A 19744-nucleotide genomic window follows, 5' to 3' on the forward strand; every position below is an offset into this window, starting at 1 on the left:
TCACTAATCACGCAACGCCGACGTCCTACGTCATCCGCCTGGACAGTGAGAAAAAAGTGTTTATTACGTTTGAAATATGGGTATTTATCTTACAAAAATGCATGGATTCGCTACAGGAGGCCTTTATTCACCCCCCGGAGCCGTGTGAGGGAAGTTTTATTTCGGATGCGTCCACTTTATTTCACGTCTTCTGAACTGTTGACAACCAACACCCGCTTACCCCCATTGAAAGGCTTGGAGGGGCCAGGACAATTTTTAATATAACTCCAATTGGATTCGTCTGAAAGAAGAAAGTCACATACACCTAGGATGCTTTCAGGGTGAGTAAAACACAGGCTAATTTTCATTTTTTGGTGAACTAACCCTTTAACAAGAGGTTAATTGTTAGGTTGGAGTCATGTGGATTATTGTGATGTTTTAATCAGCTGTTTGCATTCTGACGGCACCCATTCACTGCAGAGGATTCACTGGTGAGTAAGTGATGTAATGCTACATTTTTCCAAATCTGGTGTGATGAAGAAACAAACTCATCTACATCTTAAATGGAATAAGTGTGAGCAATTTTCATCAGATTTTCATTTTTGGGTGAACTATTCCTTCAAGAAGTAGTGAAGAAACCATTTCAGATTTTTTTTGTACTTTTTTGTTTAAAGCTTGTCACCCCAGCTCCCCGTTAATTTTTTTTTTACATTTTTGTTTTACTTGGTCAGGTTTCCTTTACAGTTGGAAAATGGACAGACCGTGGAGAGAACAGTGGCACAATACTTCAGAGAAAAGTACAACTTACAGCTCAAATTTCCCCATCTACCCTGCCTGCAAGTGGGGCAGGAGCAGAAACACACGTACCTGCCTTTGGAGGTGAGAGTCAAGATATTTGATCAGTTACATTAGCTACCATTTTTTTCCACAGCCACCATCTCTTCTCTGATTTATGGATTCATTTCTAGACACTAAATTACACTTTTAGAAGATTTTCAGATTTCTTGATCCATTTTAATGGATCCAAAAGTGATTGTCCTCTTTATCACTCAGGTGTGCAACATTGTGGCAGGCCAGCGCTGCATTAAAAAATTAACAGACAACCAAACCTCCACCATGATCAAAGCCACAGCCCGCTCAGCACCGGACAGACAAGAGGAGATCAGCAGATTGGTGAGTTCAGTGTGTCGCTCTCTGATGCTGCAGTAATTCTTCAAGAATGTAGACTACCAAAATGTTGCTTTCATGGAAAAACAACATCTCTATTCTTCATGGTATCTAGGCGGAAAACCTAATCTGTCCCAAGGATTTTCAATCAGTCCCAACTCTAATCTTTCTGAATCCATAGGTGCGCAGTGCCAACTACAACTCGGACCCCTTCGTGCAGGAGTTCCAGTTCCGTGTGCGGGATGAGATGGCGGAGGTGACGGGTCGTGTCCTGCCCGCCCCTATGCTGCAGTATGGCGGCAGGGTGAGCTCTGAACACTTTATGGTACCCATTCCCTTTCACTCATGCACCGTATGTTTGTTTGTGTTTGAATAGAAGGCTAGAAATTGGTCATGGTTTGTGTCTAGATTTAACATTTAATATTGTAATTGATGTGTGCTAATTTTAATGTCTACAATTTGAGGGGAGTTGCTGTGTGGGTTTCTTTAAACAGAATAAGGTTTGTTGCTTGTGTTTAATTGCTTGCTTTTTCTGTCTTTTCGAATATCTTGCTTTTGCATTTGGAAAATGCATTTTCCTTTTATTATTTTTTATGTGTGTTTTATGGTAAATTGTGAATAACCGTGAATAATTCATTGTAACATGACAGCTGTATAGAAATACATATACTGTAAGTTCGGCCAAACATTAACACCCTATACTGCTTGAGTTCGTACACTATTTGATCTCAACAAATGAAGACAACCTTTGAATACATGTGTTACAGAATCGTACAGTGGCCACCCCAAGTCATGGCGTGTGGGACATGAGAGGCAAGCAGTTTCATACTGGTGTGGAGATTAAGATGTGGGCCATTGCTTGCTTTGCCACTCAGAGACAATGCAGAGAGGAAGTTCTCAAGTAAAGCTTTTTCCATCTTTTTGTCATTTACAAAGTACCATTTATTAATAGAACTAAATCAGAAATACTGAAGTGTCTCTCTTGTCTTTTTGCAGGGGCTTTACAGACCAGCTGCGGAAGATCTCTAAGGATGCAGGGATGCCCATACAGGGCCAGCCATGTTTCTGCAAATACGCTCAGGGAGCAGATAATGTGGAGCCCATGTTCCGCCACCTGAAAAACACCTATGCTGGCCTCCAACTCATCATTGTCATATTGCCTGGGAAAACTCCTGTCTATGGTAACTATATATGGACAGATGTTTATTTGGTCATTAAGTCCTCATCATTAGATTTGAATTAGTAGGGCGAATCTTCCTTTTCTTGTGACTTGCCAGTATGAGAGTGTTAATACATATGTTTTAACAGAAAAAATGGGCTTTAAACCTGATGTTCGGTTCATTTATGTGAATTGGTGCTGATTAATATTTTTATGGAAACTGATGTTTTTTCTGAAAACACTAACAGAAATGTAAGTTGGAGTTGGCGATCTTCACTTGCGATATTTTTCTTAAAGGAAAGTGTAATACAGCCAATCTGTTTTTCATGTGGTCATCTGCGCTGTTTGCTGTGGTTTTTGAGAGAACTTGTTTTGTACAATTTTCATAATGTAAAGTGTGTGTTAATTTATATAATAAATAATACATCAGGAAACTAGATGAGGTAAAATAACCCATGCAAGTTGACATTCCCTTGATTTGTGCTTATGTGGAAGTTCTGACAAAATCTAAAAAGAAATGTCTAAAATGACAATAATCGTGATTAAAAATCGAGATTATAATTTTTGAGTAAAATAATTATGATTATCAGTTTATCCGTTATCGTGCAGCTCTGCCATATTCAGAAGTATTCTTGAACTGTATTTTACGTCTTTATTTCTAGGTGCTGTACTACGAGTTGCTGGCCATACGAGAAGCTTGTATCAGCCTTGAGAAGGAATATCAACCGGGAATTACCTACATCGTCGTACAGAAACGTCACCACACTCGCCTCTTCTGCGCTGACCACACTGAGCGGGTGAATATGAGAGACTTCTCCTAAAAGCTTTGTTACATTTTCCTCACTTTTTCTTCTTTTTTTTTTTAACTCGCACACTCACTTTTCTTCTTTCTTCTTTCTTTATTTTCAAAGGTGGGCCGCAGTGGTAACATACCAGCAGGTACCACAGTGGACACTGATATCACCCATCCTTATGAATTTGACTTTTATCTGTGCAGCCATGCTGGAATACAGGTATGGTCACACAAACATAAGCACAACTATATTAGTGCATTTTAGGCATTTTTTTTGCTGCATTATTGCCTGTTAAATCAATTGATAGATTAACGGAGTTATTAAATCTATTCATAGTTTCACCATTTGGAAGATGGATGCATCTCATCAAAATGATTATTTAACCTCTTTTACCCAGGGTACAAGCCGACCATCACACTACCATGTGCTATGGGACGACAACTGCTTTACAGCCGATGAATTCCAGCTCTTGACCTACCAGCTATGCCACACATATGTACGCTGTACCCGCTCCGTTTCCATCCCTGCGCCTGCCTACTATGCCCACCTAGTGGCCTTTAGAGCCCGCTACCATTTAGTGGATAAAGAGCACGACAGGTATGAGATTTACTCGCCTGACTGTCGCTGTCTCGGTATCTATAAGTAGAAATGTTCTGTTTGATTCAAATTAAAGGCTTTTAGAAGTTGTCGATCACTTTGATTTGAGTAGGCTTTGCATATTCTTGGTTGCCGCAGGTGTTTCTTTGTCAAAGTAAGCCAGTATTCTTCATTTCAATGATTCAGAGTGATGGCTTGAATTCAGGAAGTTGAATTATTCAAGCTAGCCACCTAAAAGACAGATCACAATCACAGATTTGTGTGTTGCAATACCTTGTAAAAGTGCTATTTTATATCATTGGACTGTATCTACACATTTTCACAACTCTTGAGTGTTAAAACAGGAGATGTTTCCCTTTTCTTCTTTATATTTCTGTATGTTTCAAGTTAACACTTTTTAATAATTTTGAATGGTAGTGTACATACTGTATATATTTACATCTCCTTGGTATGTCAAGGAAAATGTATTTCATAGTGTAAATTTAGGCCTCTGCTCATTTCTTTCTCCTCTTTCACAGTGCGGAAGGCAGCCATGTATCAGGCCAGAGTAATGGCCGAGACCCCCAGGCCCTGGCCAAAGCTGTGCAGATCCATCACGACACTCTGAGGACCATGTACTTTGCTTAGCCGAGCCACCACAGACCTGTCAGTCTCTGGTCATTGTGCACTTAGCGGAGGAGGGCTTCTCCCAATCACAGGCTGCTAAAGAGAACCAAATGTAGAACTTACGGGAGGAACTAGCACTGTTATGCAATAGAAAAACAGCCAATCGTTACAGAAGCTTCACTTACTGATTGTTTTTAATATGTAGATTGCAGCTATACCATTATTTATTAGATTCATAGATCTGTTTAACTATTAATTTTGCCTATTTAGGTCACAAAACCAAGCTTAAAAAGGTTTGCTTGATCAACTCGTTCTAGATCAGCAAATGAAAGACAGTGTTATTTCTTTAAGACCGGAGTGATGAGCCCTACTTGTCTGGATTTCTCCTCCTACACAGTTTTGTTTCACAACTAATCATACACGCATGAAGTTGGACATCAGCATCGTCAGGTTCAGTTGAAAATGACAGACAGGTGTGTTCGAACAGAGTTTAAACTAATCTTATGAACCACTTTTGGTTTAGGATTAGTAGTTTATTAGGTTTGGTGAAGTCGGTCGTTGGAGGAATGCCACTAGAGGGCAGTGCAAAGTTTGCTATGACATCTTACTGTAGGTCCTCCACTGTTCCTCTGGACATTTGTTGCGCTAATCTGAGACCATTCTTGATGTTTTACTAGTAACTTAATAGAAAATCATGTTTTCCCAGCAAAATGTAATCTAGCATCTGCAAAAAACAAGACAACTGAAAAGTCATTCCATTTTGTTCCAACCAGTCGGAAATCCATATTTGTCTCTTTACATCTCATTTTCCATGTGTCCATGTCTTATTCTGCTTTTTGGACATTGGAGGCACCACTTTTCTTCCAATTCCACAGTCTTTCAAATGATTCTTTATACTTCTGTGATAGATTAACTTTCTAGTCCATGCGCTGTCTGGAAAATATTGCACCTACCATTGAACTATTGGTTCCTTGCGGTTCCTGACGGCTTTCTCCTCTGCTCGCTCATTATGCAGAGGTGACAGATTAGCTAAGAACTGCAGAATCACCAAAAGATGAACTTTGAAACTCAAGGGTTAGCAAAAAGTTTCCACAGTCAACGGTTATGTATGCGTGTTGAATGCTCTGTGCGTCATTCGGTTTGTGTGCGCTTACAACGCAAGCGTTCGAATCAGTCGGAGCGTGACCATAACATTTGATGGATGTGTGTGCACATATAATTCCACCCAAGGCTACTCAGACGCCTGCGTCATCCATTAATATTAACTTTACAGCTGTTAGACATTTTATTCTCATTTATGATCTTTGAGCTTATTTATAATGTTGCTTTTAACTTGCATCGTCAATAGCGCATCTGTAAATTATCTATTTAACTTAACAGTTTGTTAATTTCGCGTTTTAGCCCTGTGAACTCTGACAGACACTGTCCCATAAGCCTTTTAGTGCAATAAGCCAATTATTCACGGCTCTGTCGTAGACTTTCATTATACAATGCAAACCATACCTTATGAGTGAATGCTTTAATTTGAAGGTTTTGTTGTATGTGGCATTGTGTAAGAGAACTTGAATTGAAATGGATCATATGTTTTATGGCTGGAATGCTGGGTTGAGTTTACAGAGGAGATGGTTACTCTCATGGGTATGTTTTATGGGAAAGACTCGGTTTGCTGTCAATAAATCCTGGACAAACCTTTCATGTAAAAAGTCAAATGAGACAAAGTGTCTGTTTTATAGGAAATATCCCTAAAACGCAATTCTATTGGGGTATGTTTTAAATATATATTAAAAGTAAGTGGCATGTACATATGTTGGACAGAAATGTAGCTATTGAAACGGTTGTTATTAAGGTCTTTTTTTATTGTTAAGGCAATTTGAATAGTTGAACTAATATAGAACTGACTAAACCAAGTCCTAGGTCATTTTCTTTTGAACTTTCTTTTGAACTTTTAGACATTCTTTTGAACTTTGTTTTAAACATTTGGACATTATCTTTTGAGTTTTTAAATTGTCTTTTGAACTTTCAAACTCTATTTTGAACTTTGAAACGTTCTTTTGAAGGTTTGAATTTTCCAAAAAAAATTTGAGCCTTTCTTTTGAACCCTTTTCTTCAAACCCCTGCTTGTTCATAGCCCCTGTATATTCAACTGCATTCCACACAAACCAAACCAATGTGCCTCAGAAAACAGGGGTAGCAGAGAGTATTGAGTAAAGGCATTTGGATTGTAGTAGGGTAGGTGGAGGGTTATATTTGTTAACTCCATGGCCTCTGGCACACTTTACCATCGCCCTTAATGTGAAAGGCACTGTGGTCTTTCTGCTCTATAGCCACAAATACGTGTTGACCAGTGTAGCTGCTATTTTACATAAACTACATCTGCTTTTATATGTGGAGAGAGCAAGAGAGATTCTGAGAAATGACTGACAAATATATTGCTGCACTTACAAACAAAAAGCTGTACGGTCTCAGATTTGGCGAAACTCCCAAGGTGCTAAGAGGTGTGGTGCTGTAATTCGGGGATGTTAACTACGCTAATCTGTCTACTCGTCATTTACTGCGAAAATTATATCATTTTTTAATGTATGGAGTGTTTCACCAGGTGAAAAAAATTTTGATCTTTAGAGCCTTGTTTGGAAGTTTTTCATGGTGTAATTTTCGGTTAGCTTGTTAATTTTTAAGAAAAATCGTGTTGGTGAATTACCAAACCCACATACGTGATATTATATTCAAACAGCTGAAATAAAATGTCAGTTTTAGCAAGTTAACTGGAGTTTAGCTCTGTAAACAAAACAAACAAAAAAACCTTGCGCAAATGTCAAATTGTTTCGGTGCTCTTTTTTTGTTTTGATGTGTTGAGAACCGTTACTTCTCTGCCGCTACCAGCATTTGAACTTACTTGAATAAGGGGAATGATCAGTAGAACCTGTTTGGCTTTAAATGACCGCATATACAGCCTTCTGAAGTTGCCACGGAATAAATCGCTAAAAAAGTCCTTTAGGAGGGGCATTACATAGGGGTGGGGCTATTTTAGTTGGTGGGTGTGGCTTAAATGACACCTCCCACTAAAACTGTGACACGACACTCTCCACCCCTTGGCTTAAAGCTGGACTGTGGAAACCTTAAAGCATTTTTAATTCCGAGAAGTATATTTTTAAATAATGTAACTGCATAATGCACATTAATTATTTTTGCTAACAAAGTCTATGGCGACACTCTCCACCCCTTGGCTTAAAGCTGGACTGTGGAAACCTTAAAGCATTTTTAATTCCGAGGAGAAGTATATTTTTAAATAATGTAACTGCATAATGCACATTAATTATTTTTGCTAACAAAGTCTATGAAAGATAAGCAAAAGATGATAATAGTGATGTTAATCATCATAGTGACTAACAATTGGGCGAATATGCAATAGACTATTGATTAGTAGATTCGCCTCGTCTTGTTTTTCAAAAGAAAGTCGTTCGTGAGTGTCTCTGCATTGTCCTACGGTATTTATGAGCGAAATTATGTAGTTCACAAAGGGATGAACCTTCAGTCCTCTCGCGTTATTACTTTTATTGACTTAAACATGAAGGTACCGCCTCAAACACTTCCATTTAGTTGATAAAACAGGATGATTCACACACAAGCACAAGCGTCCTCTTGAACTCAATATAATAACTGTCTAAGCTAAAATGATAAATTGTTTTCTTCAAGCTTCGAGTATTTGCTGCTTGATGTTATTTTTCTGACTTTGCTGAGGTGAAGAATGAAGATTCATCCTTTGGGCAGACGAGTTAGTGGAATGTGCCTTTTCTGATGGTGCTGTTCTCAGACAGATAAAATACGACATTTTTAAGGGCCCAACTAGCCTATATTGAAGTTATATTGATATGATATGCTGTATAATGCGTGTTCAAGAGTGTTAAAACTGTATGTGTGGGTGTGATTGTGCCTCTTTATTCGCCAAGAACACATTAAATCACAGAGCTTGCCAGTTACAGGGTCTCTGGGCCAAACTTTCTACAAGGGTTATAGCTACTTTTTGTAAGGATTTGGCACTGCACAACTAATAGATCAAGCACTGACCAGGCAAGCTACCGTAAGGAGCCTGGAAACTCATCCCAAGCGGCGTTTTCCCATTATTTTTTTGTCTTCAAACCATTTTTAGCAACCAAGACAAATCCGTGTTCTCTATAGGTGATGAAATAGCAATAATGGAATTGGTAATGTCACTAATATTTGGCCTAAATTCCAGTTTTAGACACCTTTTCATAAATGAACTTCACAGATCCAGCTGTTACATTTATTAACATGATGGTTTGGTGATTACAAAATGAGGATATCTATATCTGTGATTAAATACAGCACATTATGTATCAGATTTATCATACTATGCAAGCTTCTTCTCATCTTGAAGGAGCTTCATAGGATTCTTTCAGCACTCAGCACTCTTTCCATTGTGATGCAACACATGTTCAGTGCTCTGATATAATGGTTTAGTTAAAGTGTGATGAAATAATATTAATGAATTGATAACAGAATTGTCCCGTTTTAAAATATATATTTGTCTCTTTTGTTTTATCGCCACCCTTCTAATTGTGGTCTTTCATTGGGTCTTTTTATTTGTTTGTTCTATTTAATTGCCGATATTTGAATTAAAACTGTATGTATGCAAACTTTGATGGAGATGTCTTTTGAACTGTTTGTCTTGAACAAAAATTATACATATGAATAAATATTGAATGTACATGCATTTTTGTTTATTGTGCAAGAGAGGAGTATGTAGTTCAGTGTTATTAACTATTAAAAATAATTTTTGGGTATTTTAAATAAAGCTGAAATAAAATGTAGTATTAGATTATTAACTATGAAAATGAGAAGTATTACTAAAACTGAAATAAAAATAAATTCAAGCTAAATATAAATATTACAAATATATATTTCATTCGTTATACATAGCATATAATTAATTTTTTTCAGATTAATATCCTCTCATAAATGTAAATAATAGCCATTGTAATTGTACTAATGTAGAAGGGTGAAATGAGAATGGCTAACAAGATTAGATATATAAAAATGTTGATAAATATTGTATTAATCCCACAAAGAAAAGAACAATGCCCCAAGAAATACATTATTTGAATGACAAGATACAACTCGTTGATTTAAATTTACCTTTTCTTACACATAGTTTGTAACAGTTAACTCCTCAATTCACTCACATACAGTTTAAAATAATAATATAGCTGAATTCTAAGTGAGTGAATAACTCACTTTATTTAATAATTTACTTGATACTTCCTTATTAATTTAGTTCCATATTGCAATGCAGGGAAGAATGTGCCTTGTAGAGGTGACGTCACTGTGGTAAAGTGCCATTACAAAATTCAACTACAAACTGGATCTTGTGAAAGACTACATGGCTTTGCCCTCGCTATATGTGACCCTGGACCACAAAACCAGTCTTAAGTAGCTGGGGTATATTTGTAGTAATAGCCAAAAATACATTGTATGGGTCAAAATTATAGATTTTTCTTTTATGCCAAAAATCATTAGGATATTAAGTAAAGATCATGTTCCATGAAGATATTTTGTACATTTCCTACTGTAAATATATCAAAACTTAATTTTTGATTAGTAATATGCATTGCTAAGGACTTCATTTGGACAACTTTAAAGGTGATTTTCACAGTATTTTGATTTTTTTGCACCCTTAGATTCAAGATATTCAAATAGTTGTATCTCGACCAAATATTGTCCTATACTAACAAACCATACATCAATGGAAAGCTTATTTATTCAGCTTTCAGGTGATGTATAAATTTCAATTTTGAAAAATTAACACTTAAGACTGGTTTTGTGGTCCAGGGTCACATATTATATTGGAAGCTGTTTCCACTACAGAATAAAAAATAAATAAAAATAAAATTTTCAAAGGTAATTGTGACTCTTTACCTCAGAATTCAGATTGTTTTCCCCCTCACAGTTCTGAGTTTATATTTCAGAATTGTGAGATGTAAACTCTCAATTCTGAGGGGAAAAAAGTCAGAATTGTGAGGAAAAAAATAATTTATATCTCACAATTCTGAGAAATAATTCTCAGGCGGTGAGTAAAAGTAATTGCAATAACCTTTTTTATTTTCTGATTCCGTGGCAGAAACAAGTTTCCATAATATTACATGAGCATTATTGCACAAAACATTCTCAACCATTTTTTAAAGATTACAATTATAGGAGGCTTACAGTTCATGTCTAGTAGCTTTGAGACCATCTATAGTCTATTTACTTCAAAAGTTGACAAAAAAAAATGTTTCAGCATTATAAAAATGACTAGAGATAGCAAGTAGCAACTTAAGTTGATGGCTGTGATGTAAACTGAAGGTTATTGGCTATTTTAAAGGCCAAGCTTCCTTTTTAAACGGGAAATATGACAGCACATATAGGAAACAGTTTTTGACAAACCATTTCACAAGGTGTTTAAATTTAAAAAACCATACCAAATTTGGAAAAGGCAAGTGCATCACTAGGAAAACTTTTGAAAGGATTTGCTTTTCTTTTTCTACTGCTGTATGCACTCAATAGCACATGTTGCCCTAAATGGATTCATCCATGGGAACATCAATGAGATTTTGGTCCATGTGATTTCACTGGCATTTGGCAGTTTCAGTGGGGTTTCCTGCAACTATTCTCCAGTTCCACCTTGTTTTATTTTTTTGGACTGAAATCTGCAGACAGGCACTTCTATGACTGCGGATGTGCTTTCTGACACGCTGCATTATTGTCCTAGTCAAAGACCGGTCACCTGTAGTCATAAAAACACATGGTCACTAACAATACGTCTGTATTTGTTTTAGGTAAGTGTGGATTAACAGTTGGAAGTGTACACACATTTCTTCATGGTCTGTTTGGGGCTGTTCCTCATGTTCCTCCAGAGTTAAAGAAACATCAGCCATGAGGAAGGAGTCTGTGGAGCAGGTGCTGATCCTCATGGGTGCAAGACGCCGGAGTCTGTTGGGTGTCCAGGGCAGGCGCCGCTGGGCCCTCTGGGAAGGTGCGACAGCCTCAGTCTCCATTAGCCAAGGTAGACTGTGAGAGGGACTGTCCATATCTGGCAAGAATACTGGATTCTCTATGCCAGCTTCAATGAGATATGGAAGAAACATGCACAAACCTTCAACTTCTTACTTACACAAATGTGTTACTCATGCAAACTATATTGTAGTCATATAGATTTATTGCTCTTTATGTACAAAACAACATCTGTTCAGACTCTTTTCTTACCTCTCACTGTATACGTGTCTCTCATGAAAGTACTATTGATAGCACCAGTCTCTCTCCCCACAGCACTGTCAACTAAAAACACAAAATCATGCTTTGTCAAAGGCTGATAATTAGAGAAGAAAGTTTATTAAAAAGTAGAAAACTGCCATTTTTAATGTAAAGGAACATTTACTCAAAAGAAAACCATCTTGAGGAGGGTTTGTGTTTAATTTTTTTTTAACTACAACTTTTTATGTAATTATTAATTTCATTAGATTCCAAAGCATAAACTTGAAAATCAATATACCAACCAAATAAAATATACATTTACGTGTAAATGGATGCATATCATTTATTATATATATGATTTAAATATAATGTATAAATTATTTAAATATCTATCATTTATATGTATTTATGCAGCTTTATTTATTTATTTAGTACACTATTATTAAATTAATTATAATATTTATTAATATATTGATCATATATTTTATTAATATTTATTTCAAATTCATTTTTTTTTTTTGCTAGCTGCTTAGTGTCATAAATACTAATAAATGATGCTAATAAAAAATATTGTTACCTTCATCTCCGTATAGGTGGCCTGTGCCGTCTGGGTGTCCGTTAGGCATCTGAAAAAAAGTATATATATATAAATTGAGAATTAAGAGATGCAAAACTATAATTGAGTGATCCAGGTGAAAGAGATGTCATGAAGGTCTAAAATGATGATGTCATGAAGGTCTAATACCTTATGCGTTAGCTCCTTCTTGTGGTGCTTTGTGATCTTTTTGGCAGGATTGACACCCATCTTAGCTGATTTGAAGGACTCGAGGCGGCTCCTCATGGTCCTCTGAAAGATCTCCTGCACCTCGTCCTCATTCTGGTTGATGCTGAAGTGACTGCGACTGTATTTGTGACGGTGCTGCTCAGAAAGAGAGAAAATGATGGGCCAAATGAGATGCAAACTGTATGCATGTGTGTGTGTGTGTGTGTGAGAAGAGCAATTCATACATGCTTTCTGCTCCTGTACAGGTGCTGCTGTAGAAGATGATGGGCATTGATGTCATCCATCGCATTCTTCCTGTCTTGCCCATGGATGTCCAGGGATACAGAGGGAATGGTGTCTTTTCTAATTTACAAAAGATAAAACAATTGCAATTATTGCCACATTTGACTATCTAGGAATTTATTTGTCAAATTTTAGCACTTTAGGTTTTGTAACCCTGGCAAAGATTCTTGGTACTGAATGTAAATCTCTGTCCAGACAGTAATTATCCCTCTCCTTCATTACTCATAACTGTTTTATGATTGATTACAACTGATACAATTGAGTTTAAATGTGATTTAAGCAGTCAGTTCACTTACACAATTGAGGTTACTGAAAAATGTTCGATTCCAAGCTCGTAATTTGACATATCAACCATTATATTAGGCATCACATCTGCAAATTCTGAACCAAATTGTTTCTTGAAATCTACGTTGGCTGCTTCATCACTACGATTGAAGGCCAGAGAACCTTGGCGTTCACCCTACATGAAGAAAGAAAGAGGTTACATACATTTCTCATGAGCTTTATTGTTGACAGTACACAACTAGCAAATGGATTGCATTACAATCTACTATGATTGTATGTAAAAGTATCGCAAACTTTGTTGTTAAAGGAAACAAATGCAATTTGAGAAAACCAAACAAATGACAATATTGTGCAATATATAACACCAATCTGTGCTCTTACCTCACTGACGTAGTTAATAGCATCCTCCAGATTGAGTTTGTGGAAGATACTAAATAGGTAGTCTCTGTTCTTTCTGGCCTTAGGTTTCATCAATAACCAGCTGATATAATTTTCCTCAAACCTGTTCCAACTGAGAGAGAGATCAAAGAAGAGATGTGTATTAATATATTTATATAATTTTTTATTCATATTTAAGTATATCCACAGAACTGAGGAAAACATACCCTCTGGTCCACCAATTATCTCCTATACGTCCACAAATGTCCTCCACTGCTGCTAGAATGTGGTCAAATGCCTATAAAAACACCATAAAGCATGACTAATTAAAAAAACAGAAATAAATAAACAGAAATTTTTTTCTATAACCATTAAAATGAGCACATAAATGGATGAGTTAAAGGGGTCATATGATGCTATTTCAATTTTTCATTTCTCTTTGGAGTGTTACAAGCTCTTGGTGCATAAAGAAGATCTGTAAAGTTGCAAAGACTAAAGTCTCAAATTCAAAGAGATATTCTTTATAAAAGTTAAGAGTCAACCACGCCTACCTAAAACAACTCGTTCTAACACGCCCCCACATGTCTACATCACCCTCGCTTTTCAGACCGATGAGCTTTGTAAAAATCAATGCTTTTCAGAAAGGCGGGGCATAGAAGAGAAACAATAATATACAGTATGTGGAAAATAATGTGTTTTTTGAACCTTAAACCGCATAAACACATTTCATTACACCAAATACACAAAATAGTGTTCTTTTTAGCAACATCATATGACCCCTTTAAATATTTAAAAAATGTATGTACATATAATATATAAATTATATTTAAACAAATATATACACACACACACACACACATATGTGCAATATTATATACATTATGTAAGTGTGAAATCATATAGTGTCAAATAGTTACCCTATTGTTTAGTTTCTCAATAAGTTTTAAGTCTGAATGAGCTGCTCTTTTGACCTTGAGCCACTGAACCAATGGCTTCATCGTGATTCCCTAAAAAGAAACCACATAGACGTTATCACTACAGGTTAGGTTGGAATGTACAAAAATAATCCAAGCATTCAGAGTCTCATAATTATGATAAGAGTGATAGATAAGGTTTTAACCTGAAGAATGACAGTGAAATACACCACAATGAGTGTGGTACTAATCATCAGATTCTTCTCTGGGATCTTGTCTTCGTCTAACAAGGCTGCTAATCCATACGCCACTGCCCCCCGCAGGCCACCGTAACTCATTACAACCTGGTCAATGACCTCGATGGGAACCAATCTGAACTTGTTCAACATCCAGGTGAACAAGAAGGTACCTGCAAATATAAAACAAACATTTCCAGACGTAACATAAAAACACATCCAAGAGTCATTCTTTGAAAGAGAAATCTTTGGAAATGTCTGGGAGATTTTAAATGTTTTATCATTCTTTGTTAGGCTACATCGCAAGCATAATTATTTAAAATAATATTTGTGAACAATGTGATTTTTCTATTTAAAAATAAAATAAAAAATAAACACTGCTCTTTCTGTCTTTTTTGTGATGGGTGGATCAGTTAATCTTGACTAATCCTGTCAAGCACGACCAGCAAATGTTAAAATGAGCATACATCTCATCAACTTTTGATTTTGGCTTCTCTGAAAACTCAAATTATTATGAATATTTTGATAAAGTTTAATAATGAATATTTTATGATAAGTTTATGATTTAGTTGATAGCGAATGAATATTGTAGCACTGCCCCATTTTGCCATTCTGAAAATAAAAAATGTGCAAAGTATATATAATTGAATGTTGTGAACCAAAATGGTATTTACTAGAGAGAATTATCAGTTTAATTATATCAAATAAAATGCCCAAAATTTTAGCAAGTTTTTACAGTGCACAACTGCACTCACCTATGATCCTGTATATGAAGACGAAGAGGAGGGTGAGGAGGATGAAACCTGTGTTCCAAACCCAGATCTCTGTATCAATGGCTGTAACACCCAAGAATAGAAAGATCATGGTTTCTGAGCCGTTTGCAAGCAACTTCATGGCATGGCGGACCGTTGTGACCGATTTCTCATCCATGTTGGCGTTCACGTATTTCTGACAGCATATACCGCAGAAGGTGATTCTGTGACACAGAAAGTCATTCCTCTCCATGAGCTGAATGAATTGCTTCTGCAGTACTGGTGTTGCATTACTTTACATATTGTCTATATGTGTTGCATTGTTCAAGAGACTCTTACGAAAGTATTGCCGAGAGGGAGAGCATTTCTGCTGTCAGGTAAGCCAGGTAGCCCACCACAAAGACAAAGCCGGCTTCGATGATCTGAATGTGTTTGGTGCACCTTGTCAGCAACGACAGAAGGATGGCAAACCCAATGCCGAGAAACGAGCCTCCAAAAGCCACCACAACAAATGAAACTGTAAGAGGTGAAAAGCAAAATAAATAAATCTGGTAGTTAAATTAATGTATATTGTTATGTTCATCATTATGTTTGAGTTGATTATTCATACATATGCCCTTAAAAATCTCTGCGGCGTCAATCCTTGGGCCTCCAAGAGCAACAAAAGCATCAAATACATTGTAAAGCACCTACAAAAGAGAGACAAAAAGATCATTACATAAGTGGATAGATATACTCATTGAGCATAATGGTATTTAGAGCATTTGAGGAAATTGAGACTCACCACTGTGACGCCATCATTGAGCAACGACTCTCCAAATACCAGGATAAAGAGCACCTCATTCACATGCACTTCTTCAAACACAGCAATCACGGCCACCGGATCCACCGCGGCGATTAAACTGCCAAACAATAGAAACTGCAGGAGACCGATGTCCAAGTTACCTGATGATTATAGAAACTGTCAAAAAATTCATTTGGTATCCTCTACATTCCAAAATATAAAGGTTTATGTTATAAACAAAATGTACCCATCGCTCCAGCCTCATAGCAGCCCCAAAGCGAGAGGCCCACTGTAGCTGCATTCCAGCACGTTCCGAAGATGGCGTAAATGAGAATGGCACCCAGGTTGCTGAAAAATAGCTTGTTGGGCATAAAGTAACTTGCATCCAAGATGATCTGGGGCAACAAGTAATAGAAAAAAGTGGGAGGAAGCAGTTTAAAAGTCTGTGCCCTGTCTGCTCCCCAGACGATTCCTCCCAAAATAAAGCCCATGATGATGAGCAGACCACTCTCTGGGAGCACACTGGTGACATGATGGTTTAGTTCAACCACTGGATGGAGAGGAAGAAACCGAGAGAAAATGGTTGACAACTTTTGTAGCCAATTATTTTCAATTTGTGGATGAGGTTAATATGATGCATATTAAAGATATAATAATGACTGGTTTAGATTGGCGCTCCCTAAGATTGGTATTTGAAGTAATTTGGGGCATCTTCTCAGATTATCCAAGCATTCTTGTGGTGTCCATAAGTATGTTTTGTGAGCTTTAAATAGTATATTCACAAGATGTAACTGTCATGAGCAATGCACAAAAATTCAGCAAAATGGTTAATGCAATTTAAAATGACATACAGTTATACATTTACATTCATGCATTTGCCAGATGATATGCACCAAAGTTATAATGCAAGTAGATTTTCTGATTTATTTATTTATTTTTAAGTAGGCCAAATGTAAAACTAACAGGATTCTTTAATGATTATCATACTGGATCAAGTATTTGGAAGCTGTTATAAGTTGTTAATTCGTTTTAATTTATTTAGTTTTTTACTTATTTTAAATAGTTTTTCTTACTATAAAAATTGTAGCAATAACAGCACATATTTAGCACTATTTTTCTTCCTCTTTCTTGCAGAAGCATCCATATTTAACATCAAACTGATGAAACCAGAAAAAATCTTTTTTTTTTTTTATCGACACAAACATTAACAGCACGTGAGGAGAGAACAGATACTAATCACTCCATACTGATAAAAGAAGCAGGATAAGAATACCAATATGTTAATCACAGGCCTTGTGCTACATTATTAACCCTTTACATAGCAATATGCAATATGTTTAAAACATTATTTTATGTGATTCTCTGAGCTTCCGCAGGACTGCTATTGTACTCAATTTACAGTTGTCAAGTTACACACTATTGTTACTAAACTTCCTAGTACAAGTTAATCATTGGATATGGTACACAACAAATCTACTTTCTTACTTGTTAACTGTCAGTCAGTTTTTACTTCATAGTTCAAGCTACATACCTGATAGTTTTGCCAATCCAGCCACAAATACCCAAATTATCACCAGGTATGGGGTCCGAACATGATGCCATTTAAATGTGACAATTGGGAGTCCAGTGAGATTCTCTTCCAGTTGATGATGAGGATTCTGGATCACATTTGCATCTCCACTTAGTCCTTGGATTAAAGGGTTAACAAAGCACACCAGAAAAACTGCCCTCAACAGGCAGAGATAAACAGAGCTTGCCATTGCGACAGATGAGTGGTAAAGATGCACTTATAGCATCCTTCTCATCTCCAGACTATGTGTACTATAGCTGTCCTTCACAGAATCTCACAATAGTCCATTAGAGGTTCCCAGTGTGCTTTGTTCTGCTTGCTTGTCCTGAAGTCCTTGGTGAGACAAAGTTACAGTTTCCCCTTTTAGTTAGTTTTCCTTTAAATCTGCAGTCATTTTCAAAGTTCATCCCTCTCTAAGTGACTTGGCTGTCTTTCCATCAGTTGACCCTCTGTGTTTGTGGTCCAGGTGAGAGCAGTGGTTCAATCAGGGTAGAGTAAGAGTGTAATAAGAGCAGTGCTGAAACTTCTAGTCAGCCTTTAATTTGTTACACAGAAAGGGGGCTGAGATCTACGTCATTGGACTGTTGTTACTTTGTCACGTTTATGAGGATTACTCGTTCTGCTTCCGTTGAAAAGTTTCCCTTGCACTTCACACTGGTTAGTGTTCGGCCAACTTTAACAGGCTGTACTGCTGCATTGTTACTTTGAAGAATTTTCAGACAAATTTTGGTACAAAGATTCCGTCCAGACACTACACGATGTTTATTGAAAATTGCATTGTGAGACTTTCTACTAAAATACATGTTGACCTTTAACAGTATATTAGAAGGTGGAAGTTGAGAGCATTTTATTAAAGTATGGTTCAGTGGCTGGCTGGCAAACTTCCAAAAAACATATCTTCATTCAGACATATTCCCAAAATCTGACCTGACTTTCTTTCTCAATTCTTGGTCACCATCCAATTATTTTGTATGGAAAAGAGCAGCTTGGACATTCGGCTAAACATCTCCTTTAATGTTAGACAGAAGAAAGTCAAACGGGATTGGATCAACATGAGGGTGAGCAAATTATGACAGACTGTTCATGTTTGGGTTAACTATGCCTTGAATTTTTTTTCATGATTTTTTTCTTTATTGAGGTAAATAAAAAGGATGTTTTCTAAGCATGTTAAACCTTCCTGTTTTGTGAAGTCATATTGCTGAGTTCCGATGGCTTTATTATACACCAGTTTAAAAAAAAAAAAAAAAAAGTTTCCACACATTTGAGTTAAACTGTTACTTTACATGGCCCTGTCTGAGTGTGACGTAAAAAAAAAGAAAAAAGGAAGTGATCTGTACGACTTGTACCCATGTGTGTGTGCCGGTTTTAATCATAGATCCTGAGATGACAGCTGTACTGCCTACTGAACTGAAAAATAAGTGGAAAGGCTAAAGGCAAAACAACACAACTTCCCCTTGAGATTGAACTGTTTAGCATTTCAACCCCCCAAAAAGGTATAATTACTTTTTCACAAACTTTTAAATCTACCAAGATTAGTGACACAATAACGCTCCACTTTTATAGTTGCTGTAAATTGATAAATACTGTAGTTTGTTGCTAAGGTTATGCGTTGCTTTATGTCATGCTGTGTCGTGTAAATAAGTCCGGGGTTTATGGGAAATTGTTCTGTTTTAAGGGTTTATGGGTGTTTTGTGTGTTTGTTCAAATCCTGCTCTGTGATTTTTACAATTTTGTTTGTGTAATGATTTACACAACATGCTTACTGCTATGTACACATAATAATGAATTGCACTTTATTGTTTCAAAAATGCTTCATTGAACGTTTACATTTTTTTTGCTTAGAGTCTATACGTTTGTTTCCTTTACTGCAATGGATATCTTGATATCAGTCATATCAGAATTTATTCATATAAGAGGAATATAATATTTATAGAATTCAAATCAGCTTAAAACTCAAAGGATTGATAATAATTTTTTCTTGTGCTCTTCGCATTTTTTTATTTGCTCATTAGTAACAATTTAAATTTTATCAGACACTATTAACCAATTCCAAGTTCAGATTTCACCAGTTATCATAAAGCATGAAATTCACACATGAATAAGTTACTTATAAACTATTATTTTAACGACATACATTTTAATGGTCTTAATTCGATTAATAAAACATTAATAGCTTTGAGTAAAACACAAAAATAAATCATTGTAAGAT

General features: G+C 36.3%; 2 protein-coding genes across 2 annotated transcripts in view; one reads left to right on the plus strand and one right to left on the minus strand.

Moving 5' to 3' along the window:
- The window catches only part of LOC107739591 (protein argonaute-3-like), a 16052-nt gene extending 10221 nt beyond the window's left edge, over positions 1 to 5831 (plus strand). The window contains exons 8-17 of the mRNA XM_016551753.1: positions 711 to 858; positions 1033 to 1152; positions 1328 to 1450; positions 1914 to 2047; positions 2143 to 2327; positions 2517 to 2557; positions 2968 to 3102; positions 3217 to 3318; positions 3497 to 3696; positions 4215 to 5831. Of these exons, the coding sequence (XP_016407239.1) occupies positions 711 to 858; positions 1033 to 1152; positions 1328 to 1450; positions 1914 to 2047; positions 2143 to 2327; positions 2517 to 2557; positions 2968 to 3102; positions 3217 to 3318; positions 3497 to 3696; positions 4215 to 4323 (1297 nt within the window). The 3' untranslated portion in view covers positions 4324 to 5831. The remainder of the gene's footprint in view (positions 1 to 710; positions 859 to 1032; positions 1153 to 1327; positions 1451 to 1913; positions 2048 to 2142; positions 2328 to 2516; positions 2558 to 2967; positions 3103 to 3216; positions 3319 to 3496; positions 3697 to 4214) is intronic.
- A 5237-nt stretch (positions 5832 to 11068) lies between these two features.
- On the minus strand, positions 11069 to 17725 carry slc9a3.1 (solute carrier family 9 member A3, tandem duplicate 1). The gene is made up of 17 exons (XM_016551755.1): positions 17497 to 17725; positions 16213 to 16515; positions 15966 to 16126; positions 15792 to 15870; positions 15521 to 15698; positions 15185 to 15405; positions 14400 to 14602; positions 14197 to 14286; positions 13507 to 13577; positions 13283 to 13412; positions 12913 to 13076; positions 12559 to 12676; positions 12296 to 12469; positions 12128 to 12176; positions 11563 to 11634; positions 11166 to 11419; positions 11069 to 11083 (listed from the first exon to the last, which is right to left on the minus strand). Exons 1-17 carry the CDS (start codon positions 17723 to 17725, stop codon positions 11069 to 11071), a joined length of 2511 nt encoding a protein of 836 aa, XP_016407241.1.
- Positions 17726 to 19744: the final 2019 nt, after the last annotated feature.

The sequence above is a fragment of the Sinocyclocheilus rhinocerous genome, unplaced genomic scaffold (genome assembly GCF_001515625.1).
Source record: "Sinocyclocheilus rhinocerous isolate Xijiao unplaced genomic scaffold, SAMN03320098_v1.1 scaffold314, whole genome shotgun sequence".
Taxonomy (NCBI): Eukaryota; Metazoa; Chordata; class Actinopteri; order Cypriniformes; family Cyprinidae; genus Sinocyclocheilus; species Sinocyclocheilus rhinocerous.